At 38.3% G+C, this 27,425-nt stretch overlaps 2 protein-coding genes across 3 annotated transcripts in view; one reads left to right on the top strand and one right to left on the bottom strand.

Moving 5' to 3' along the window:
* LOC128736550 (ATP-binding cassette sub-family G member 8) overlaps positions 1-16,200 on the bottom strand; it is a 79,553-nt gene extending 63,353 nt beyond the window's left edge. Inside the window, exons 1-2 of one of the 2 annotated variants that reach the window (XM_053831071.1) lie at positions 16,030-16,048; positions 14,950-15,280 (exon numbers count right to left, since the gene is read on the bottom strand). The gene's annotated coding sequence lies outside the window, so the exon portion shown is untranslated. Of the gene's footprint in view, positions 1-14,949 lie in introns of both variants that reach the window. The other variant, XM_053831134.1, reaches the window with a different exon arrangement.
* Positions 16,201-16,839: 639 nt separating this feature from the next.
* LOC128732583 (ATP-binding cassette sub-family G member 5) overlaps positions 16,840-27,425 on the top strand; it is a 35,356-nt gene continuing 24,770 nt past the window's right edge. The window contains exons 1-3 of the mRNA XM_053825902.1: positions 16,840-17,053; positions 25,486-26,084; positions 26,147-26,290. Coding sequence (XP_053681877.1) covers positions 17,000-17,053; positions 25,486-26,084; positions 26,147-26,290 — 797 coding nt within the window. The 5' untranslated portion in view covers positions 16,840-16,999. The remainder of the gene's footprint in view (positions 17,054-25,485; positions 26,085-26,146; positions 26,291-27,425) is intronic.

Here is a 27,425-nt window from a genome sequence, read left to right as displayed (position 1 = left end):
GCGGTCCGCTCGCAACAGGTTAGTCAACTTTCTCCGCTGATGAATTATTGCCCAAAAAATAAACGATGCTGTGCGGTGCGGGCCGCACCGAAAGCAATCTGTTCCCCGTCTGTGGCCGTCGTGCAATGTCGAGGTTCGGTTGGTCACTTCCCACTGAATATCTAATGTGGAATTCCGCGCGGAAATGGCCAAATAACTACTTACTAACAGCTGACGGTCGATAGATGGATGGTTGGATGGATGAGTAACTTTCAGAAACTGGGTTGTTTGTTTTTGCCAAAGGAAAGACGTGCCGAGGAATGGAACGAGGATACTTACGCATAAATAGAAGATGTTTTGTTTGCAACAAAACAATCAAACTTTGGTTGCGCAGCCGAAAAGCCATAACCGATGGAGATGTCTGAGTAATAGTGCTCTATAATATTATTTTTAGTGCTGGAGTTTGCTTTTCTACGTGATTGTTTTAAAGTTATAAAACTGTACAAAATATTTGTTGCCTCAACAAAAAAAAAACTCTTATGCATGTTCCAAAAATTAGATAATACTAAAGTGAGTAAGGGCCAAACAGCGTCAACGCATCCAACAGCGTTATTTTGACAGATTTCCCATGGGTTAATTACCGAATGGCTACTAACGGATGTGGTGGCGTATAATTCTGTTCGGCACTTAAGAAATTCTGAGTTTGCCTTGGCCTTGGGGTCTTCAAATAAATTTTTGAAGACGAAGCTTTATTCCTTCTCCGCGATTTTTTGGTTGAGAAGACTTTATTCGGCCCACAGTTACGTCATGGCCATCTATTTATCCGGCTGTACGCATTGCAACACAGCTTTCTCCTGGCATTAGCATGCGTCGCAAAGCGAAACTCATTTTGGTTTAGTGTCAGATCGTGCCAAAATGTTTTTCCTTCACCGAACGACAAGCAAACCAAACAATTGATGTTTGCGAAACTGAAACCCTCGACAGTGTACGAAATAAACATGTTTATCGAACTCAAATCCATTCGACAGTTGGAAAGTTTTTCGATCGTGATGAAGTTGAAATAAAATATCACTCAGAAGTTAGTTTCTGTTTCTGTTGGGTAACTAAAATATTTTGCTTCAAACTGTACTTACATAAAATTAGGTTGACCGGTTTCATTTCATGGCACAGCAACATTAGATTTTTAATTTTGTTTTAATATAAACTAAGTTGTCGCTTTGTGAACCACTTCTTTAGTGTAGAATTTTTATAACATCAAGTACAATTGCAGCTCCCAACACAGCTTTTTTTTATTTCTATCGTAAAGCAAGAAATTCAACGGTAGTGTCCCTTCCCTTGTCCAGACCATCGTCGACCGGCCGGTTCTGTCCAGAGGTGACCAAACCGGTCCACGCCGTACCACATCGGCAACGAGCAGAACGATAAATCGTCTAGTACAGTCTCTCGCTCTCTGTTGCTCGCCCTCGAAGTTGATGATGGCCGAAGCGAAAAAGCTTTCCAACCAACTCCGCCGTCCTGTCTCGATAATCAAGTTTCAGAACTACACTCGTAGGCATAGGCTTCGTTGCTTGGTTGCTTCACTCATGGGCTCTCTTTCTCTCTTTCATACCCACGCAAGCCCGGGCTACAAGCTTCAAGTGCACCCGGATGGTCGCCAGACCCGGCCACGCAGCATCACCGGGCAACATTCCAAACATGATGAATCTAAACTTGGCATCAACCGGCGCAGCGCAGCGGTTCGACTTGTCCCGAGGCGAAATGCTTTTTTTTCTAGAGCCGTGTTTTTCTTTCATAGCTTCGATGGTTCAATGGCAAAATGATAGTATATGTACGAATACAGACACTAGACAAGCCAGTATGGCTGCAAAAGTGGAGAAATGGTTTCAAGTGCATCACATGAAGAATTAAAAACGCGGCTAGCGCACGAACGGGACCCCATGAAAACGTTGCCCCGTGGTGGACTGAAGTTTCACACTAGCAAAGCAATACATTTGTAGTTTGTAAAGCAGAGGAAAAGATTAGGCAAGTATCATGACATAAATTCAGATCAGAGATTTTAAATCGTAAATTACATAAATTCACACTATTTTCCCTCATGTGAAAAAAAGTATCCTTGTGTCGTTCTAAATTGATTGAATTTAATAAATTTATTAATTATTAACTATCACAAAATTACAAAGTCTGGGGACAAGTTTGGGGTTTCAAATGCCAATGCCAATATTTCATTTTTGTACGTCCTATAGGAAGGTAAGTCTGTAAGTGGAAATATACTCAGGTTCTGAACACTTTAAACTCATTCGTTCTTTGACGGATTAACAAAATTTTCACATCAACTGATCGAAAATTTTCTCACGAATTATTCATTCGCATGAAAGAGAATATTCTATTTCAATCACTAAATAGTAAAAGTTTATGATAAGAGAGAAAATGCCAATTCTCTATACGTTTTTTCCCTTTGCTTCCCAAACACAGACGACACATTCATATACGAACTATCTAAAAAGTTAAAGTGCTACATTCCCTTTTTCCTTTTGTTTTTATAGGATGCAGCTGTGAGAGTACAGGACATTTGCGTGACTAGTGCTACGATCCTATCCTATTGACTCTTTCTGCCTCTCCCAGCTGAGAGTGATCAACTAGTAGAGTTCTGCATTGAGAGACTGACCATGTAACTCAAAAATTCGCATCATTAAACCAACGACACTCACTGATTACGTGAAACGTGTGTCGCTGGTTTAATGATGACAAGCCCTCGCGGCCTGGTAAATGACTGGATAATGCGGAATATAGACCCCATAGTGGTCGTTCGCCTCTAGGCACTAGGTATTGAGCCTCGGAGTACACAAAATGATTGGTTTGATGGGGAATGCCAACAAGCGGTGGAGGGAAGAAAACTGTTTGGAAAAATTATCTAAGTATTGCCACTAGAGAGAACCTGGCCAAATACCGACGAGCTAGGAACGAGTTGACCAGGATCCTAAGAATGAAAAAGCGCCAAAAGGAGGACAGAGATCTTGAAGAATTAGAACAACTATTCCGAGCTAATGCCACGCGCAAGTTTAATGAGAAGGTGAACCAAACTCGGAAGGGCTACACACCGAAACCTGACATGTGTAGGGACGAGGGAGGGAATATAATCACAAACGAGCGCGAGGTGGTCGACAGATGGAAGCGTTCTTCGATGAACACCTCAATGGCGAAGCCGCAGAAAGAGGCGGAACGAAAATACTCCCATGGAAGATAGTGCTGTCCTAGCACCTGATCTCCAAGGAGTCAAACGAGAAATCGAGCTGCTGAAGACCAAAAAAAGCCGCTGGGAAGGACCGCCTACCGGCAGAGCTTTATCAACATGGCGGAGAAACGCTAGCAATACACTGGGTTATTTCGAGGATTTGGGAGGAGGAAAACCTACCGGAGGAATGGATGGAAGGAGTGGTTTGTCCCATCTACAAAAAGGGTGATCGGCTAGACTGCTGCAACTATCGTGGTATTACGCTGGTAAACGCCGCCTACGAGGTACTCTCCCAGATTCTGTTACGCTGGTTGTCACCGATAGCACAAGGTTTCGTAGGGAATTACCAAATTTTTACTATCCGACAGATCTTGCAGGTATGTCGGCAGTACAACGTGCCCACACATCACATCTTTATTGATTTCAAAGCGGCATACGATACAGTCGATCGAGACAAGCTATGGCAGATAATGCACGAACACGGTTTTCCGGACAAACTGACGCGACTGATCAGAGCTACATTGGATCGAGTGATGTGTTTCGTACGCATCTCAGGGACACTCTCGAGTCCCTTCGAGACGCGGCGAAGGTTGAGACAAGGTGACGGTTTATCCTGCATACTGTTTAACATCGCTCTTGAGGGAGTGATCCGACGAGCGGGCATCGAAACGAGAGGCACGATTTTTACCAAGAGTAGCCAACTTCTAGGCTTTGCAGATGACTTCGATATCATTGCCAGGAACTTTGCGACGGCGGAGGCAATCTACGCCAGACTGAAAGCGGAGTCTAGGAGAATTGGGCTAAAAATAAATGCGTCGAAGACCACATACATGAAAGGAAGAGGCTCAAAGGAAACAAACGCGCGCCTCCCACGCACTATGGTCGAAAAAGCCAAAATTCCAGACAAAAATCAATATCTCGAAAACCATTGGCACTACATATTTCATGTATTCAGAAGATTTTGTTTAGAAAAAAAGACCTATCTTTTGGTATAATTAGTCATTAGGGTGGTCCACTTTTACTCGTTATAAAAATTTTAACTTTTTTGTCTTGCGATATAGAGCAATACTTTCTACTACAAAGTTGTAAATAATTTATTTTGCAGAAACTTTGCTGAAGAAACCAAATTTGTATCTCATCTTTGTATCTCTATACAACGAATTTTCTAGATTAAGTCAGGGTGGATCTCGAAAAAGCAGTTTTTTTGCTCTAACTTTTTTATTTGAAAACCATTTAGAAAACTTTGTTCGGATGACTTTTAGAACGTAAAATGATGCATTTTTTAAAACTTCTAGATAGTTGCTATCTATTGTCTGAAGGAAGATATAGAAGTTTTCGATTCAAAATATAATAGTTTTCCACGGCGTCTCACACTTCCGTTGGCACATATTTTCGAAAACGGAATGAATGGTCTAAAAGTACGTACCTGGATCTACAAAATCCATGTAATGGCATTTTTCCAGACTTCTCCTATTCTGAGAAAAACGCATTTGAAAAGTTAGTATTTTTCCATATTCAGCCCGCTGTGGTCCAAAGGTTCACCAATATCTACGATCCGCAGGGCCTGGGGGAAAAGTTGGGTTCGAATTCTGTTATAATTGACTCCCATTATAGCTTGTTTTGTTCCATGGACCCGTAAACGTTGCTTCAAGGGCCATCCCTTACCTGTTTTTTCGTTCTGGAGACACTATAAACACGTTTGTTTCATTACTTTCTTCTACCGTCCCCTCCATCTATTGTAAAAAAAACTATCGTTATGAAAAACAGTAGTTATAAAAAAAGAGTATTTCTACATCTCTGGACTGAAGTGTTGCGCTTGCGTAGTTTTGTTTAAGGCGGAATTAGTCGTCATCGATTCTGCCAATTTCAAAAGCAGTATTTTTGATTGAAACAAAAATCTGTTCATGTGTTTTGTTCCGTTCTGTTCAATATATTCAGTGTGCAGATTGGCAAAAAGAACGCAGGATTTACATTTTTGTAAACAGAATCCCGCTTTTGGGCCCAAAAACTGCTTCTGGAATTGGGCTTTCCGACGAAAAGTTAATGACTGCTAGTTTCCCGTTAAGCGTGTAGATCTATCGCGTATGTTTTCTTATTTAAAAACCCGAATTAATCCACCTAGCGGCGTGACCTAGCCTTTCTACTGCCACAATAATCACTATTTAATTTCTCAGGGACATCTCTAATTAACTTGACTATATTTTGAAATATCCGTTCTGTATTCCTCAAAATTCTTATTTGCCAGTCAAATTCACAACGTATTGCGTACAATAATTATATTTTCTTTCCTTGGGTGCAGAAATACTTGTAAGCGTCATTTATGTTACTTGATGAACATATTATTTAGTTTTATAACATTTACGTGATTTATAGAAACATAATGTAAACACAAAAGATAATTTTTGCAGACTTGAATGAATATATATATAGACAGCCTTAACATTCAGGCCTTAGAGCCACATACGAAACTTGTTTTGAATTGACAATATGAAATATGTGTTCATAGCAGATTTTTTGATATTTTGATATTAATACCATGCGTTCAAAAGTTAGCATCTTTGGAAAACAAGAGTTCAGAAAAATTATTATTATATTTCGATTTTGAAGAAAAAGGATATCTACAACAAAATGGTTGATCTCAAAATTTTACTATTAGTTTGCTTGGCTTCAATTTTGCAATATATCTGAATTAGAAAAAATAACTGAATAGAGCATTAGATATAAAAAAAGAGAAATGGAAATATTTCTTAGCTGACGCTCCTTCAGATAATTATTTTTGCATGAAAATCAAAACTTAAGCTTCTTTTGAATGTACTTTCATGAAAAGATAGTCATTAGCTTGATCGCATCGTTTGTACAATGTATCCCGTTAGAGGGTTAGGAAAACAAGATGAGGTCGAATAGTGCAAAAGCTGTGCCATAAACATGCTTGAGAATGGGAAATATGATCGATGTGATTTCCAGTGCTTGTCAATTCCATTTATTTATTGAAATATGATGCATGACATAAGATTTCTGTCTTTTAAAGTGTCACTAACGAAAACAAATCGTACAAAATTACTACCGTACAATGTTTTGCTCCTATTTTTATATAAAATTTCTAAGCTCTAGTATTTATTGATTGGAAACAGCATCTATTGATGCGCAAAAATTGTTTGCAATTTATATAAGTTTATCTGGAAAAATCAATCCATTAGTATATTAAATCCTATACACCACTATATCTAAATGCTTAAATTAATGCTTTTCTTCGCTTTTTGCTTTTCTTGTCTAATTGCGAGTTACAGCAAGTGAAGAAAATTTATTTATTTATTATTTATTATTATTTATTTATTAAAATGACAATCGAAATCTTAAATTAAAGAAAAGAAAAAACTTTTTCCGATTGAATCCCACTACAGTGGGATTTCGAATTTGGCAATGTTCGATTTTGGCAACAAAAGTATCCGTTTTTGGCAACACAAAATATTTTACTTCCAAAAGTATGCTTAAATATCGAAACGTGCCGCTCGAGCCAAAAATGCTGATGCTTAAATATCAGTCAGTTTCCGCATTACTTTAAATGACGAAAAAATATTGCCCTAAGTGTGTTCATGAAAAAAAGTTTGCGATCATAGAATGTTTCGAACAATAATATTTTTATTGCCGTAGGATTATGTCTTACCGTAGGTCACCAAAAACTTACTTACACCGCATGGATAGGTCTTGGCGGATTTTGTGAAAAAGGTTGCAATCGTTGATTAATAACATTTAGTTAATTTCCAATGCATTTACATTCAATTTTGTCATATCAAAAAGACACGCATTTGTTCCCAAATTCGAAATCCTACTGTATTTAATATTTATTTGCGACAGATGCATAGTTCGCCTACAACGTGCAGGCTTCATCAGTGTCTTATTTCGAAGTGTATACGTATCTGTCGCGAATAAATTTTAAATATTGGAATTCAGTCGGAAAAAGTTTTTTCTTTTCTTTAATTTCAGAGTTCGTATTCCACATTCCACTAAGAGGCTTCGAAAACTTCAGACAATTGACATGTTTCACACTCTCCTTGAATTTCAATGCAAATTTCAAAATTGCAAATCGTCATCACAAACACACATATACATACATACACACATACATACACACATACATACATACATACATACATACATACATACATACATACATACATACATACATACATACATACGCACACACATACATACATACATACGCACACACATACATACATACATACGCACACACATACATACATACATACATACATACATACATACATACATACACACATACATCACACACATTGAATACAATCAACATTTGATTGAAATGTTTTGGTTTTACACGTTTTAACGGTTTAATATACGGTGCTTAAGTGTTAAAGTTTGAATAACTTTTGAATGAACCGTCCGATTTTCAATAACTCGGTTTCGTTTGATAGATCTCAACAGTAATTTTCAAATGATAATAAATCTGGTGATGCTTTACATTGAATTAATGCTTATATGTTACAAAAATATGTTTTAAATACAATTTTTTCACATTTCTTTATGTAACTTGCAAACTACAAGTCCAATCGTCATGAAATTCTGAAGTTAAGGGTTTGCAAGGCTCCTCTTTCATATGCAATCAATTTGGTTCAAATCAGTTGAAGGACTTATGAGATAATGAAGCCCCATATTTTTCGTATTTTTATACATAACTTTTGAACTAAAAGTCCGATCAGTATGAAATTCAATAGCGACCTATGGGACACCTAGACCTTTCATTTGACACTAAGATCATAAAAATCGGTACAGCCATCTCCGAGAAAAGTGAGTGAGATTGAAAAGCGTCACATACACACACACACACATACACACACACATACATACACACACACAGAAAATGCTCAGTTTTCGAAACGAAGTCGAATGGTATATGACATTCGGCCCGCAGGACCTTCTTTCCATTTCCGGTTTTTCGAGTGATTTCTATACCTTTATACTATATATTTATATAGTAGAAAGGCAAAACCTTCTGATCTTTTTAGAAAGAAAACTAACATAAATTCGAGGTATTCTAAAATGTTTTCAAGGTTTTTGGAATTTGCTATAATTTTTTTTAATATTTTGTATAGACAAGTATTTCCATTTTGCTTGCCGCCTTGCAGACTGATTCTAGCAGAATAAGCTCACAGTTGCTTACTTCTACGGCTTGATAACGAGCGATTTTACGCATTCTCTCAGCACTCAACTCGGCCAAATGTTTTTAGGATGACCTATCAATACAAAAAAAAATCGGGCTGCATTTTGTCCACAGCATAAAATAAAATTAATTTTTGTATCTCGATGAGACTTGTTTAATGAGAATGCGGTATCAATCGATGAAGTAGTCGGGACATCATAATCATTCGATATTATTGCAATATTTTCAAAACTTTATCCAGGAATTAGTAATGGTGCGTTGAAATATTCCTCACACTTCACCACATACTTTTCGGATTTTTTCGACGGAGTTTCCTTGCGTATTTTTTCACAAAGAAAACAATTCGCGTTTGTCCATTTCTTTAAAAGTACCCCCAATATTACTTTTTAATAAAAAGGTTTTAAAGCGTCGTTTTCTAACTTACCTGCGGTATTTATAATGGTAGTTTTTTTACAATAGATGGAGGGGACGGTAGAAGAAAATCATGAAATAAACGTGCTTATAGTGTCTGCAGAGCGAAAAAAACAGGTAAGGGATGGCCTTTGAAGCAACGCTTACGGGTACATGGAACAAAACAAGCTATAATGGGAGTCAATTATAACAGAATTCGAACCCAACTTTTCCCCAGGCCCTGCGGATCGTAGATATTGGTGAACCGTTGGACAACAGGGGGCTGAATATGGAAAAATACTAACTTTTCAAATGCGTTTTTCTCAGAATAGGAGAAGTCTGGAAAAATGCCATTACATGGATTTTTTAAATCCAGATACGTACTTTTAGACCATTCATTCCGTTTTCGAAAATATGTGCCAACGGAAGTGTGAGACGCCGTGGAAAACTACAATATTTTGAATTGAAAACTTCAATATCTTCCTTCAGACAATAGATAGCAACTGTCTAGAAGTTGTAAAAAATGCATTATTTTACGTTCTAAAAATCATCCGAACAAAGTTTTCAAATTGGTTTTCAAATAAAAAAGTTAGAGCAAAAAAACTGCTTTTTCAAGATCCACCCTGACTTAATCTAGAAAATTCGTTGTATAGAGATACAAAGATGAGATACAAATTTGGTTTCTTCAGCAAAGTTTCTGCAAAATAAATTATTTACAACTTTGTAGTAGAAAGTATTGCTCTATATCGCAAGACAAAAAAGTTAAAATTTTTATAACGAGTAAAAGTGGACCACCCTAATGACTAATTATACCAAAAGATAGGTCTTTTTTTCTAAACAAAATCTTCTGAATACATGAAATATGTACAGCCAATGGTTTTCGAGATATTGATTTTTGTCTGGAATTTTGGCTTTTTCGACCATAGTGCCACGGACGGTAACCGTTGACGGTGACAAACTAGCAGAGGCAGTTCGTGTATTTTGGATCGCTGGTGACCGCGGACAACAACACTAGTAAGGAGATCCAGCGGCGCATCCAAGCGGGAAATCGGGCCTACTTTGCTCTTCGTAAAACGCTACGATCAGGGAGCGTACGCCGCCGCACGAAGCTAACAATGTACAAAACCCTTATTAGACCGGTAGTTCTTTGTGGACTTGAAGCCGTGACGCTGCTCACGGAGGACATACGCGTCCTTGCCGTGTTCGAGCGGAAAGTGACGGAGACGTATGAATCACGAACTACACGCACTGCTTGGGGAGACTCCCATCGTACATCTAGCTAAAGTTAGCAGGCTGCGATGGACCGGACACATCGCACAGTGGGATCATTCTGGAAAAAGGCGGTCAAAAGTCTTTTCTCGCTTTTTATTTTTTACGTAAATAGGCACCTACTGGCAGCTAAAGTTAGCATTGCTAGAACCGCCATGGCATATAGTATAAGTGTGCCAAAAAAATCGGTCGGGTCTGGTCGGGCAGAAGATTGTAAATGACGTCGGAACCATTGATTTTAACTTTAAGAACACCAACAGTAAAAAAAATCAAAGCGGTTGTTACCAGTAGCATAAAAAACTTTTACAAAAGTACCAGAACGAAAATAATTCTGCAACAGGTAGCGAAACAGACGTGGACGAGGTCCTGTGAAATTATTACGAACATATACGAATAATAAAACCTTGATAACTTGCTAAAACCAGCATATATGTATGTAATTCATAATTGAAATAACCAAAATGCCCGACCAAACCCGGCCGAGATTTTTGGCACACTTATACTATATTCCATGGCGATTCAAGCGATGCTAACTTTAGCTGCCAGTAGGTGCCTATTTACGGAAAAAGTTTGTAGAACATGTCGAACCTGTTAGATGAGGTTTTGTGTACAAAAAGTTAAAATAACTGATTTTAGGGGAGTAACGACAGAAAGTCAATTATATCTCGCAAACCATATGATGCAGATACTTAGTATCTTTTATTTGACATGAATCAATTTTCATGAGTTTTTGACAGCTTTGAATCCTCGGGGATTTCTACATCTTCTTTCAAATTCTGGAATAAGGCTGGTTCCACAAACTCCTTTTAGTTGCGGTTGAAAATATTTCGAGAAAATCAGTTTTTTGTGGTTTTCCTACCATTGTACCAAAAGAACATGTGGGGCTGGAGTCACATTCTGTTATCTGCACACTCGTGAACGCACAACATCCTAGCCAGTGATGCCAGATTTCCGATTTATCCGTAGTTCCACGGATTTAGGAATAATCTAGGGACCTACGGATCAAGTGCTTATATCGATGGTTTTTCGTAAGCTTTACGGAAAAGGTTAATAGTTTCGTTTAGCTACTAAAAATCAGGAGAATGCTACAGAAAGTAAAATTTACTTCAAGTAAATAATATCCTGAAAAGCGTAACTTCATTATCTCTGTTAGAAAGAAACGAACAGAAAACTTTACTCTAATTAGAAGTGTATTATAAAATGAAAGTTCTACGTTACTGCTGCCATGGTACCAATTAAAATTTTATAATTTTCATTTTGATAGCCGATAGAACGTTCTTCACTTTTAGGCTTTCGCTTTCCGGCCGTAGGGTAGTTGTGGTAGTACCAATAGTTACGCTACTATTCATTGTTAATGCATATTTTCGTCACCGTAGCATTTTGGATAAAACAATTACGTTCATTATATTAAACAGGATCTATACCCTAGTATATTCGCATTTATGCTAATACATACTGATATTTTCCTAGTTGAAGTACAGTGAAAAGGTAAAATATTTTCGTATTTATTTCTTCCCATATGTCAAAATCATATTCCTAATATGATTTCTGTAATGCGGTAGAACTATAAAATCAAGTGAATAAGGTTGTTCTTTTTAACCAAGTAGTTGTAATCATTGTTCCATATGTATTAAGATGAAATTAGTCGTCACTGATTCTGCTGATTTCAAAAGCAGATTTTTTGTTTGAAACAAAAATTCTGTTCATAAAAATATATTCGCTGTGTTCAGATTGGCAAGAAGGATGCAGTGAACATTTTTATAAAGAGAACCCAGTTTTTGGACCCAAAAACTGTTTCCGAAATTGGGCTCTCCGACGAAAAGTTAATGACTGCTAATTTCCCGTTAATGTTCTTGCTTTTTTGCGCGGTAAAACAAAACTATTGGACATTTAAGCCTTCAGAAAGTGATGAAATGATGTTTAATATACCTAGAAAAGACAATATTGGGCGCTTTGCCCACAGTTAAACGCGGTCTAAAGGAAACACCGCGCTTGAAGCAAACACCGCGCTAGAACTTTTGCCAGAATGCTGTAAACAGGCTTGTTGTTCACCTAACTGGGTCGTCAAAAGTAACTAAAACTTTATGATTTCTGATAATTTCTTCCAATAATATCAAAATCGACCCGGCAACTATGAAAGAGCATTTCATTTTTGAGTTGCGCGGTGGATAATTTGAATGAAACTCACAATAAAGACTCATCAACAAGACAGCGGAAAGATGGTAAAAAAGTGATGAAAGATGACAGAACAGTGATAAAAAGATGGCGAAAATACGATGAAAAGTTGACTAAAAGGCGTCAAAAAACAACGAAAATGTGATGGAAACATGGCAAAAAGACCATGAAAAGATAACAAAAAAACGGCAAACGGATGATGAATACAAACAAAGACAACAGATAACAACGATAAGACGACGAAAAGGCGACGAAAGAACGAGGAAAAGGCAGCAAATAAACGACAAAAAGACGACGAACAGGCAGTGAAACGACAATGAATGGATGAAGGTAATATGACGAAGAAGTGAAGATAAGTGAACGAGAAAGACGATGAAGAAAGGATGAAATACGACGAAAATGTGGTGAAAAAAGGCAAAAATGAAACAAAAAAAAAATAATACAAACTGACGAAAAGACTATACATAAATGCAGAATAGGCAATGAAGAAAAAACAAAAACAGCGATTGGAAAAAATAGTACAATTGACGCCGCCAAGAATCCAAAAACATCACAAAAGACGATAAAAAATTGCAGCAAATCGCTGAAAGAAGACAAAAAGGCGATGTAAAGGTACCAGGACGCCAGATACCGAACGAAAAAGATTAACAAATGTTAAAAAAAAACAAAAAAAAAACGAGAGGTCAATCGCGGTGAGTAAGTATTCACGCCGAGGACTTGGACTCAAATCCCAACATGGCAGAAGTTACGAATGACCCAAGCTATTAAAGTGACTATAATCAAATTTATAAAATCAAAAAAAAAATACGATAAGAAGACTATCGTCTTCTTATGGAGACAGCAAACATATAACAAAAAAGACAAAAAAGTCAAGAAAAAGGCGACCAACAAAAGTCGGAAGTATGCCTTCTTGAATAAATTGGAGAAAATTTCCAATGCATCATGCACTGATTTGATTCAAAAAGGTATCAATTTTCTTCAAATACAATAAAGAACAATGCCCATGCGATAAAAATGATCACCCATCTAGACGAAATGAAGCGGAGTTCGTCCGTGTGAAAAGAAAGTTTAGGTTATCAGAAAACAGTGCACATCGAAAATAATTTATACTTTTTTTTATTAGCGGCCCTTTAAACAGTAATTTATACTTTTCAGCGAAACTAACAAATACTTTATACTAATAAACCTTCAAATGACACACACGCACCACAAATGTCGGATAAACTGTTATTTGAACCAATAATTTGATTTAAAATTTTATCAAATTTTGCCTGTTTCATAGTTTGAAACAAAATTATAACCCTTTGTTTTAAAAACACAGACGGTAAAACTATGGATTTTTATTCAGCAAAACGGGCCATCGCTGCTCGTAGTGTCTTTCTGCACAACCCGCTCACGAAGCCCGCGTGCCCCACACTAGGATCTATCACTTTCAGATTTAACTTCACTTGTTCTTTTCTTCTTTGTCTTACGTCCTCGGTTACAAACGTGGGTAAGAGTGCGGGACTTATCCAGGTCTCGCTGCAGATGCGTAGAATAATGAACATGGCAAGCCAACTCGGGGCTAAACAGATTTAGAATCTATTTAACATTTCAGTTTCCGGGTGCAATTGGCCAGTAAAATAGTGTATTATTTTCTTGGAAATACACAATTTTCAAACTTTATGTACCTTTTTCTCGGAAACTAATCAACGTATTCGAACAAACTTTAGTTTTGTTTTTGTCAGTAGAAGTTTGTAGAAAACTTTTATGACTTTCAAGCTTTGTATACAAAACACTGCCAGAGAAAAGAGGAAAAAAAACAAAATTTTATTTTTTCAGCATTCTATTTTTCTTCTTTTTTCCTGAAACTGTGTTTTGTTTACAAAGCTCAAAAGTAATAAAACTCTTTTCCAAACGTTTACCAACAAAATAAAAAAAAAACGTTTGTTACAAAATGTTAGTTGATTTCAGAGAGAAAGGTACATAAAATTTGAAAAGTGTATTTTTACAGGAGCGGAGTTTTGTTACGACAAGTTTGTTCCGTGTGGCACTGGAATACTTATGTGTAGTTATGATAGTTTTTGTACACTTTCCGCCGTGGTCGGATCATTACAAAATTTAGCATCAAAACAAGCGGAAATGTTTGTAGAATCCGAATCTGAAATAAAAACCAAGTGATATATTCAAACATTTTAGTGCATTTATGCCCCCTTAACGTGGATGATGAAAGCTACATGTGCAGTTCTTTGGAACTTTATCGACCTTTGCGAAATAGGCAGTGAATCAGCGCTTACTTGTAATTCGTTAGTCTTTTCCTTGCTACTAAACATTTTCATGGTTTACTTCTAGCTTACTCAGTTGGTATATCTGATGGTCGTCCTTGCTTGGAAAGCAAAGTAATTGCGCGGAAAATGTAGGGGGAAATTTTATTTCGAAAGATTTATTAGGATTTTTAATGAATCTTTAGTGTTTTGCTTTGAACAAAATTGATCCGTTGTATTAAAAACTTTAGGCTTAGTGTAATATCAGATGTTAGGTACTGGTTGAATTTTGTTTTATTCAAAATTCGACATTCTATGTCATAGTGTGTCATTGCTTTACCTGATTCATAACAAAGATTTCGGGTTTTTTTATATAAGATCATAAAAAATAATACAAATCCACGTTTACGCGAAACGTGACGAAAAACTAAACATTAAAAACACCTAAAAAAGAACAGTTCACTCACCTTCAGGTTGCCAGTTCACGCCTTCACAATCGGGCGAGCTTAATTTTGTTGTTGTTGTTTTCGTTGGTTCGTTCGGCAACTTTAATCCTTTATGTATTTTCCAGCTAGAAAATTCATCAGATCAAGCCCGTTCCAGCAAAGTGCTTCGTCGGTTCGTGTGTCTGTGATTCCGATGAGAACGCCACCACCCACGGATTCTTTTTTTTTATTGTTCCGAGTTTTAATCTCTCGCTTAGTTACTGTCGTTGTTCCTCTTGAGGTGGTTTCGATTAGATCACCTCTCTGTGGCCGGAATCACACTTCATACAGTTAGTTTCGAATCACCTTCGGTCTTAAGTACATTGAAAACAAAGACCAATCGCCGCGATATTAGATAATGATGGTTCAGTAGAGCATGGGTCGAAAATGAGGTCAATATATTTTGCCTCTTATTCAGATCGGCCAAGTCATTCAAAGCGTACAAATCATTGCCTACTTTTCATTCCAATCCAAGTAACAGCAACAGCAGGAGAAGAATTTGTCTTCCCGGTGTGCGGCGACGACGAACCCGATTTTTTTCGTTCACTAACACAGAAATCAGACGGCCAATCACATACACATATGTACAGAGAAAAAACCAGATAACGATGTTTTAATCCAAGAGGAATTTCTCCGCGTCGTCCCTCGGGGTAACACAAAATCAATTTTCTTCTACTCTTTTCTTTCACAAGCACCACCGACCGATCACTCGGGCCGACACAACCAGTTTCAAAAGAAATGACCGTATTTCGTGCTGCCTTCAGGCTTGACGACTATTTTGTTTGTCACCTATTTTACTGCCGAACGAACACGGGGCGATTAGCACTCTAAACTGCATTTAAATTATTCACGCGTTCGTTTGACGTTGCCGTGAAACAATAGGCTTAACCTTCAATTTAACTTCATTCAACTGCTGCGGTAAATATATCCACCATAGAAATTCAAAACGTCAAACTCACACGTATCTACTATACGATTCTTTCAGCACTGTTCGATAGAACGTCCACAGAACGTACTCCACTTGGTTTATTATTTTGCTTTCGGTGACCTTTAATTGCGTACCTGCACCAGCCAAAATCCGCAAGCAGGAGAAATTTCGGTCCACTTTTTTGGGTTACTTCTTATCGCGATCAGCGCGTCTCAGATACCACCGATTCGTACAGGAAAAGTGGGCCCCGATTGGTTCCACACGGTAGCCCCCTCTGGGCGGTAGACACTTTTTTGGAAACTAGCTGTAGCTGGAAACGACGGCAAGAAAAAGATATTTTGCCTAGCTGGCACCGAAGTGAAACCTCAACTGAGCGGACGATCGCCGAACAGCGATGTTGACAGCGGCGGAGGTCTCTCGCGCGGAAACGCTTTTGCGATCGTGCAGTCGTTGTCCATCGGGACGGGAGCAACGCTGTGTCCGTTTGTTTGTTGGTAGGCGTGTGTAATGGACGGAGAGAGTTCGAAAAAGTTAACCAAAAACTGTTGTGATGAGTTGTACTTAAGCTGGAAGAAACACATTCGAAGTAGACTTGAACTCCCGAATACCTTAAATAAACGTAATTAAATTACTCAAATTTTGAGTAACAGAAATTTAAATTTTAGCAATTTGATGTTCCTAAAGTACACTAAACAAAATTGGTGGAAAATAATTTTAACAGTGCATTCAACACTCTGTTTCCGTAGCTTCGGTAGTGTACGATTTTCGAACATTGGTTCGAAAACGCGAGAGCCGCATCGCGGTCGATCGCGGATACGGGAGACCCGACCCGACCGGGGCGGTTGCAAACAGCAACAAATCAGTCGCGAACGGACCGCGCAGTGTGCCAGTTGTGTTTTCAGGGTGGTTTCTGCGAAGTTGCGGTTCTTGCTTTTCTCTTGAAACCTCTCTTTCGAGCATCTCGCCGACCCGACCCGGAGATAGCGGTTCCGTAAGGTGGTGCTGGTGCGGTGTGTGTGGATTCGCTTTGTGTTGTTTTATTTAGTCGTGTGTTCCAGCGGAGAGAGAGTTAGCGGTTTGTGGATCGAGCAAGTAATCAACAACATGATCGGCAGTGACTACGTGCTGGAGGCACATAATATTTACCATACCACCGAGGTAAGTTTTGTTCTTTGAGGCTATGCGCAACGACGTGACCTTTTTCGGTTGACATGTCGGGCAGCACTCGATTCCGTGCTCTGCAGGCTCTGCATGCATGGAAGTGCCTGGGATGCGTTTGCTCTAATCACGCGGATCTGTGAACGTGATCCGCTGGCTGTGGGTTTGCACTAACGGAGGCATTCAAGTCACTTTTGTTTTGCGGTGAAATGAAGCAAAACAAAGGAAACTGAAAACATGTTTCATCCGGTGGTATTAAGGAATGTTTACATACTACATTGCCTATGCTAAGTGCTAAACGACTGCATCACTGCGAGCTAGCTTTTTTCCCATTGGAATTCTGTTTACTATACAGTAATGTTCCGATTCTGTCAGCCCCATGTTCAATTTTGGGCTGACAAAATCGGGAAATTTTTTTCAAAATTCAGGACTTAAGACCTTGCAATATATAAACTTCTACTAAAAATTAAATTTTAACCCTCAATTGGTCAACCGAAAGCTCAATGAATCTCATTGAGCTTTTTTGGTGCGCATTAGCTTTGAGCTGGAAATCTTGGTTTTAGGTTTATGGAACCTTTGGAAGAGTTTCATAAAATTAAAAGTTCTATTGTCCAGTGGATTTCAAATTTTGATTAATCCAGGGATGGTTCGATCACTTTGACTCAATTTTGATTCATTTGACACTACCGTCTCAGCCGAGCAAAATTTGACAAAGTTAAGTATGAGACATTTGTAGAACTCGTTATTGTTTATAATTTTGCAGAATAAAGTGTTGCTGTAACTTTTATAGTTACGGCGCTACAATGCTAGTACCTCTTTAGTAACTAAATGAACGTTCATTTAGTTACTAATGCGGTACTAGCATTGTAGCACCGTAACTACAAAAGATACAGCAACACTTTATTAAGCAAAATTGTAGATCTAGTTATTATCTACAAATGTCCCATATATCAATTTGCCAAATTTTGCTTGGTTACGACGCTACTGTCAAATGAATCAAAATTGAGTCAAAGTGATCGAACCATCCCTGGATTAATCCCCCCATATAACACATTGATGTGTTCTGCAAAGTTTTACAGCATATTATTACAAGAAATTTTGCTGAAGACAGTAACCATCCATCTCTTCAGCAAAGATAAAAAATCCTATTCCTTATAAATGAAAAATCGTTAAAATCAGTTATTCTATTTTAGTTGTTTTGTAGTTGTATGACTTTTTCCTGTTTTACAAAGTTGTATAAATAGTAAAAATACACAACATTGCTGAATATAGTACAGTTGGATTTCGATTTTGGCATGGTTCGATTTTGGCATGCCTCGATTTTGGCAACAAAAGTATTCGTTTTTGGAAACACAAGATATTTTACTTCCAAAAATATGCTTAAATATCAATCAGTTTCTGCATACATGCTTTAAATGGCGAAGAAATGATGCCCTCAGTATGTTCGTGAAAAAAAGTTATGTGGTTTCAAACAATAATATTTTTATTGCCGTAGGACTACGTCTTACCGCAGGGTGTCAATAACTTATTTGCACCGGACGAATAGCTCTTAGCGGGCATTTTAAATATAAAATGGTTGCAATCGTTGATTAATGATATTTAGTCAATTTTTGAAGCATTTACATTAAATTTTTTCATATCGAAAAAGGGTCTCGATTTTAACACGCTTTCGATTTTGGCAACATAGGCTACACGCATTTGTTGCCAAATTCGAAATCCAACTGTATACCTCTATCTTGTTTAGCTTGTTTAGGAACTATAGAACTTTTACTATAAAAATGCCCTAGTTTTGACCCTGAATTACTCGCAAGAAGGCATCATTTTATTCAAAAACTCTCCCCAGAGAATCAGAATAGTTTCAAGCAGGCTGAAAAGTCTTATAAATCATGTTTAAAAGCACAAAAATTAAACAAAATTTATAGGCTGACAAAATCGGGATAAAAAACCTATTAAATCTGGGGTAGACACAATCGAGGGTAGACAAAATCGGAACATTACTGTACTGGATTTGCACGTGATTCTCCTTCCAACAAAATGAAATAACAATGAGAAGTTGAATTGGCGTTGCATGTGGGTGTGTTTTAACTGCCAGAAAAAAAGATGCAATCTCTGCAATAAAACGACTAATATTTGTTGATTATGTAACCCAAGTAACATTTTTGTTGGGTAATAGCTTTTTAAACTATTGTACAGCTAATTCCTGTGGAACAAGTGCGTGATAAGCTATTATACAACAAAAATATGACTTGGAAAATCAGTTTTGAGGTATTTGAATTTTTAATTATTAGTTTGCTTGTTGCTTAATAATTAATAATTCATAATTTCAACATTGTTTCTTTCGGATGCTGAAATCGATTTTAGAAGTACGGAACATAGTAAATAGCATCCATTATGGTAATCCAAATGAGTTTTTTAGTATTTTAGCACGGCTAACATGCTTTTCTTGATTCTCAAATATGTTTTAAAACAAGAACTAGCTCTCTTGTGCCAATTTCTTGAATTACCTTTGAGCTAAACATGTTTTTTTTGTGAGAAACTTGACATAACATAACAAACATAACTTGAAAGTTTTGTGCCACAGTGAGTCTTGTTTGTTAACAATTCGCTAAGATGTTCGGTTATACTTAGCCATTATCAGACCAAGACTACCATATGCCTCACTCGTATGATGGCCAAAGGTAAAAGAAAGGACCACCTAATTAAAGTTAGGCAAACTAAGGCTAGCGTGTAATTTAATTACCGATGCAGTCAGAAGCTCACCATCACCATCAAAAGCCTTAGACGCAATCTTGCATTTTTACCCCTCCCTCCATCAGGAAATACAGTTGGAGGCGGAGAAACGTGCACTAAAAATAACACGTCACAAACAAGTTAGTGATGGAGATATAAGTAGCCAACTGTCAATCCTTAAAATTTTTCAAAATCAAAATCAACAACGAAGATTGGATGGAAACAAAGACAAACTTCGTAAAGCCTTTCAAAATAATAGAATCCGGACGGGGTACTTGGGAACAAGGAGACCCGAGTATCCGACAGGGCTCTGTCGTTTTCTGTGCAGAAGGGTCAAAAATAAATATCTACTGGAGCTGGCATCACAAGCCCAGGAATAAATATTTCAACACCAATGGGACACTGGCCCACAGTGTTCCAAGGTGAAATATATGCAATCTACGAATGTACACGTGTCTGCCTGGTTAGAAATTATAGATATGTTAACATATGTATTTTTGTCTGACAGTCAAGCAGCGCTTAAAGCACTTAAAGCTTGTTGTCACTTGCGCCACGTCAAGCAATAGGCCTTAAAGTCAGAACCCTGGTCACGATGGTTAAATGTCAGATAAATTTCTAGCAGACAGATAGCTTGATAAGCGGGATAAACAGTTCTGCTTCCGTTAGCGATTAGAACAAATATTTCTTAACACTTTAGAAGACGATAGTAGTAAATTTAAGGTGATTGTTTTAAAGTGAATCTAAGGTGAATTTTCTAAAATAATAATTATTTCATTCTTAAAATTATATTATATCTAAAACATTTAGCAGTGATTCTATATATACAAACGATAGCGAAAACGTACATTTACGGTAGCAAAGCCTACATTCATGCCGTGGTGAGAAACAAAATCTTTAACCTTATACCAGTTTTCTTTACTTAATATATTAAAATATATTTATAGTTCGAGGAGTTCGAAAACAGACACTGAGGAAGCCTGCAAGTCGAAGGCGAAATACGTATCTGTCGTGAATAAAATACACATAGTAGAATTAAAGTGTATAAGTTTTCTTCTTTTTTAATTTTAAACATTTATAGTTTTTAATATCTTTGTGCATACATCAATTGAACATAATTAAGCAGATACGAGAAATATTAAACGTAAGCATTTACTGAAATTGTCATACAATGAAATGCCTAAATAAACATTTATAACTTTGTAGGTTAGTTTTATCGTGCACTTGCGGCATCGTGCAACTATAGTAAATAGTGATTAAAATATCGGAAATACTCTCGTTTCTCTTGCTTATAAAATCAACACTTGTACTTGTAACTCAAAGCTAGTATGGGAGTGTACGCTCTCACTGACGCAACTAACGAAAAAGAATCAAGTAAACCTTTACTGGGGGGCCCTGTAGCCGCAAGGTTACCGAATCTGCCTTGACAAGCGAGTGGTCGTGGGTTCGCATCTTAGTAGAATCAGGCCATTCGATGTTAAGTGACTTTAGCATGGGTTTTTTCCCAGGCCCCTCGTCATCCTTCCTTCTGCATTCTGCATTTACTAACAATGAAAGCCTCTTGCCAGGGCAAGTTGTAAGTGTTGAAGTGCGAATGAAGCCTCTTGTTCAAGGGCAAATTATAGCTTGTTCCGCTTCCTGGTTCTAGGAACGAGATTGGTAATGCATAAGTACTAAGGAACACATACATACACACATACACACCTTCACTCTGTGCTGAACTCTGCTTTACCGACCATGAAGCCTTTAGCCGGGGCTGGTTATAAGAATGATACTTGCTCGGGGTGCGAATGAAGCCTCTTGTCCAAGGACAAATTATAACTAGTCTCCGCACTATCTGGCTCTAGAGCTAGATTGGTTGAAAAGTAGAGGGACAAAAGGAGTGAAAACACACCTGGAACAACACCTGGATAAGATCACAATAGATCAAAATGCTGGTCGTAGTGATAATATCCACACACAAAAAAAAACCTTTACTGGGTTCCTGGCCATTGCGGAGTGGAAGGAAACGAAAAAGCCGATATTTAGCGAGGCAGGGTTCATCTAGGGACTTTATCGTCCCAGAACCGTTCTGTAGTGTGTCACCAAGCGCACTTAAATCCGAACTTCGTGCATGGTAACACAAAACAATAGAGGAAAATTGGAAATCCTCTACAAGACTAAGGCCCCGTCCAGAGTAAACGCGACACGACTTTGCTCTTATGTCGCTAAATGCACAGTCCTGCTTCGGGCGAAAAAGGGCTGCGCGTATAACTATAGCAAGAAATGTCGCGTCGCGTCACTTGCACTCTGGCGGTACCCTAAAACAGTCAAAGCGCTTTATACAGCCATACCGTAAAAAACCTATCATTGCTTAATTTGAAGAAAACCGAACTAAGTATAATAATAGGACTATTTACCGGTCACTGTCCGAGCAAACGCCATCTCAAAACGATTGGTAGTCTGGACAATGATACTTGCCAACTCTGCGAATTCGATGGCGAAACCGCAGAATATCTGCTCTGCCAGTGCAGTGCACTAACTCTTTGCAGAATAAAAATGTTCGGTAAAGGAACAATGGAGCCTTTCGAAGTCTGGTCTGCAAATCCCAATAGGAACCGTTGCTTTTCAAGAGATGGCGCGTTTCTAGTGGTAGTAAAATCAAAATTTCTCACTTATTTATGTTTACCTATCTGGAAAACAATCACTAATCATATTTATTTGTGGTACAGTTACTCTGTTCTACTTAATTTTTATGACTTCTGCCTAATTTTGATAAAAAAAACATTTCCTATACCTCTCCATAGCATCTTACTACCAGTCATCCGAGAGCCCTGAAAAGCTAAAGCCCTATAAAGATACATTTATAGCAGCCACGTAGCCAGAGGTGGGGGCCAGGAGCCCTATCTTGGCTCCTAGTACATTATATGCATACCTTACTGCTTATAAATATAATACATTTAATGTAGTGTAGTTCTAAACGCAAAAATATGCATATAAAACAGTTAAAATCAAAATTGGGTCTCCGGGTCCCCCTTTCTGGCTACGTGGCTGATTTATAGGGCTTTATGAAAAGCCTGGCCGAGAGCCAGGAGCTGATATATTTGCGACATTTCAATTCGAAAAAAAAAATTTCGCAACATGAACGCAATAAATAAAAACCATGTTTACCAACTATTTATTGGTTCAGGTGTCAAACGTTATATTGCGATTAGCGATAAACACAATAGAAACTGAGATGCATGAGAGAGTAAGGTTGTTGTGTTCAGTAAATTTATTATCGCGCAAAATTCAGCTGTTACAGAAATGTACAATATGCGTTTATATGAATTTAAAAAAAAATAATTTTTTTGGCTGCATAAAGGTTGATGAGACGTTGATTAAGCGACTGAAAAAGCATTGCAAAACTATTTCTCGTTCTAAAAATAGAATTGACAGCACTGCGCAAATTGGTTATTTAAAAACGCGCAAAAGCCTCTATTAAGCTCCATTGCAGCCTTGAAAGCAGTGGCCCAAGTAACAATTTTAGGCCGATCAAACGCTTTTATTGCTGAATTTATTCAAGCTGTGGCTGAACCATGGTTTAGTTTTAGAAATAAAAATGTTTTTTCAGCTCTTAAACATCTAAATTTGGTGATTTTATCATGCTTCGGGCTTGCTAATAGCTGCTGTCGAAGCTGCAATGGAGCCTAATAGAGGCTTTTGCGCGTTTTTAAATAACCAACTTGCGCAAAGCTGGAAACAAGGGGCACATAGGTTGTGTAAAGGGCGATATAATTGCTTAAAAAGTGTTTTTTTCTGCCTCAAACAAAATAGGTTGAATAAGCTCTCCAATTTCGGCTGAATAAGTATTGTAGAATTGTTTACATAAATTTAATTCGACGCATATTCAGCTACGGCTGAATAATAATGGCTGCTAAAATGTTTATTCAGCGCATAAATGTTTCTTAGGAGGGCTTTTTTATTAAGATGACAAATCGCTTATTCAGCTAGTGTAGCACAATTAATGAGAATATTGACGATTTGTGGAAAGGTTGAAGATGCACCCAATCAGCTTGTGACACTATTATGTGAAGCAGCTGATTTACAGCGCATTCGTTGGCTACTTAAACACTTATAGAATACAGAGGCCTTTGCTTAAATTTATTCAGCGTTCACCACCTGCATTCAGAATTAAATCAGCTGTAACTAAATCAGTAGCATTTTAATTCCGTTTCGGTGTTTGTTGGGTGAGTAAGCGTAATGCCTTGAGGCTGCGCTGCCGGGTAAGGGTGAGCTAAATGAAGTCCCTCTCGAGAACTGCTAGGATAGCCATCAAGAGTGTAGTATGCCATTGGGTTTGCTGAAAGGAGTCGGCGTATAATGTTAGACGAGAAGAATGCAGCGCAGGCGTCGATGCTGCAGCAGGGGACCCGTCAAAACGTGGAACGATGTAGACAGAAGCAAAGTACAAACTCAGTTTTTCCGGGATAAAAATCGCCGACTGGAAGAAATGGAGTGCGAGGACATAGAACAGCTGTATCGTTCACAGGAATCCCGCAAACGCTGTGTGCCGCGAGCCAAAACATGTCGGGATAAAGACGGAGGGATCTGGTCGGATGAACATGAGGTGATCGAAAAGTGGAAGGAGCACTGCAATGGTGCTTATATGAAATGCCAAGACAGCAGGGAGAATGACTACATCAGTACGGTGGGTGATGGTAATGTGCAAACCTCACAATAGATGAAGTGATAGAAGCCATCAAGCAGCTCAAGAACAACAAGACAGCTGGTAAATATCGCAAGATGGCCCCAGATAGATTGGCCACCTGTCTGTACCGGCTGATAGTCAGAATCTGGGAAACAGAACAGCTACTGAAGGAGGAGTGGAAGGAGGGAATAATTTGTCCAATATAGAAGAAGGGCGACAAGTTGGAATGTGAGAACTATCGAGCGACCACCATTCTCTACACCACCTATAATGTGTTTTCGTCGATCATTTTCGCCTTCTATCGCCACTAGCAAATAGATTCGTGGGAATTTTTTGAGCCGGTTTTATGGACGGGTAAACGACTACGGAACAAACCTTTGTGTTGCGACAGAACCTCCAAAAGTCACGAATACTGAGTCCCAACACACCAGCTATTCATAGATTTCAAGGTAACCTATGATACTATCGACCGTGAAGAGCTGTGTATTATTATGGACGAAAACGGCTTTCACGGGAAGCTAACAAGACTGTGTAAAGCCATGGCGGATAGTGTACAGTGTTGTGGGAGGATACAGCACAGGAAGGAATGGTATTTCCTGTCTCTTGACTGTCCTGCCCACAAAACAAAATTCGTGAATCTTCCATTCAATATTCGATAGCTCCAAGTCTATAATTGTATGAGGAAATTTTACCTCAAAAGCTTTGGTTAACTTTCACACTATCTAGCAATTAAAGATCAATCATTTATTAAAAACCAGATAAATACTGAATCTTTTATGAGTCGAATGGTATGCAAACTATCAAAATCCGTTCTGAATTGGAATAACTATTAGCGTTTAAAATGTTCCACTTTTCTGGCGCAGCACAGGCCTAAATGCACATTTGGTAATGACACCCTGCGATAAGACGTAGTTCTAGGTCAAAAATCTTTATTCTATATTAATGTCTCTAAATTTGTCCAAGATATAATTGAATAGTTGTTCCTAACAAAACATCCAATTTCAACATACTTACCCTATGTTTTCATTCCCCCCAGGTCGACACCGGAGGTTGCTTCAATGGTGGGGGACAATCAGCCTTGGTCCTGAAGGGGGTCCACCTAACGGTAAAAAGCGGAGAAGTGATGGCCATTTTGGGCTCCAAAGGTAGCGGCAAGCGGGCCCTGCTGGACGTTATCGCTCGCCGTTCGGAAGGATCCTCACGCGGGCAGGTATTGCTGAACGGGTCTCCGTTGACGAAATCGCTGTTTCAGCAACGCTGCGGGTACGTGACACATGCCTGTACCTTCGTGCCCGGACTGACGGTCTCGCAGACACTGAACTACACGCCAACCATTCTGGGCGGCTATCTGAAAAGCTCGAAGGTACGCCAGGTGTTGGCTGATCTGGCACTGTCGCAGGTGTCCCACAAGAAGGTGGAAAATTTGAATATCAGTGAGACACGCCGGTTGGCCATAGGAATTCAGCTGGTTCGGGATCCAGTTATGCTGCTGCTGGACGAACCGACCCAGGGACTGGATCCGCTGAGTGCTTATCTGCTGATAAGCATTCTCTCTAACTCGGCCAAGAAGACGGGTTGTGGAATTCTGCTTTCAATGGAGAAACCTCGTTCGGATGTGTTTCCGTTTCTGGATAGGTAAGTTCGATGTGATGTTGGTTAATGTAAATAAATGATAACTTATTTGATGCTATCTGCAGGGCTCTGTTCCTTTGTCTGGGAGGAGCTGTCTATTCGGGCGGAACCAGAGCAATGCTGGAGTATTTCCACGGGATTGGATTTCCCTGTCCGGAGCTGGAAAATCCATTGATGTACTACCTTTGTTTGTCCACCGTTGATCGAAGGTAAGTACAATTTGATTTATGCTTTGGAAATTATTAGATAGGGGGGCTACTCGAGAATCGCAGAAAACTTTACTTTACCAGTGATAGGATTACGGTTGCGATCGAACTTTGATTCGGTTACCATCGTAGATCGTAATTCAGTGCTATATACATACTTTATAGCCGTTAGTTAGGAACTACGTCACCTTTTACTGACCGCATTAATCTGAGTCGAGCCTATTTAGACGTAGATCGAAACAAGTGAGTTCGTGGCTGTACGATAAAATCTGACTGAAAGGTTATTTGGTTAAATGAAAATATCAAATTTATAAAAGAATGATTTCAGAATAATTCGTTATGTTTTGTCCTTTCCATTTCTATGAAATCTAGCTATGGTCTAGCTAGCTAAACTAACCAAAAATTGTAATAAAATTTTAGGATACCTCACAAATATTGGCACTAACTTTTCGAAAGGGCGTAACTGTAAAATCATCAGTAATCAGTGATCTTATTGGTAGCTCTGGTCCAGATTTGTTTAAAATGCTGGCATTTTTAACCATTCCTCTTTCTTTCCGGAAAAAGCCCTCTTCATCAGAGCCCATTTTTCGATTGGCGCCATTCAGAACAATTAGCTAGTTTTGGCACGATAATTACTTTATTAGCTTCATACCAATTTGTCACGATCAAAGAATCATCATGATGGTTTCTGATTAAAGGCTGCAACCGCTTTTGAAGGCATTCCTACTAGTAATTTTTCTCGTTGATTGTCTCTGTTCTGATGATAGATTGAGTTATGAGTTTTTCTCTCACTAGTGCGAATTGCTTGTCATACATACAAGGTAGAAAATTTAGACAGTTTTTGTTGCCCTGAAATATTCAGATGTTGCAGTTTTAGCCATTGCAGAGTAGAACGCCAATTCTGAAAGTTGTCTAAAATCTGCAACGATGTAAGCTTCATTATCTATAATGACACATGAAAATCTCGTCAGTTAATCGCGATACAATTTCTATGCTTCAGTTGGCGGTTTTTCTATTACTTCGATCCAGAACATATCTTAAATTCTGATTAAATCCTTGTGACATTCATATTCGTCGAGCCACAGTTAGAGAAGAAAATCCAGCTTTCCACGAACGATAATGGTGACTGTTGGGCACA

This window comes from Sabethes cyaneus, chromosome 1 (assembly GCF_943734655.1).
Source record: "Sabethes cyaneus chromosome 1, idSabCyanKW18_F2, whole genome shotgun sequence".
NCBI classification, from domain to species: domain Eukaryota; kingdom Metazoa; phylum Arthropoda; class Insecta; order Diptera; family Culicidae; genus Sabethes; species Sabethes cyaneus.
Note: the sequence above shows the minus strand (reverse complement) of the source record. Positions and strands in the feature narration are given on the sequence as shown.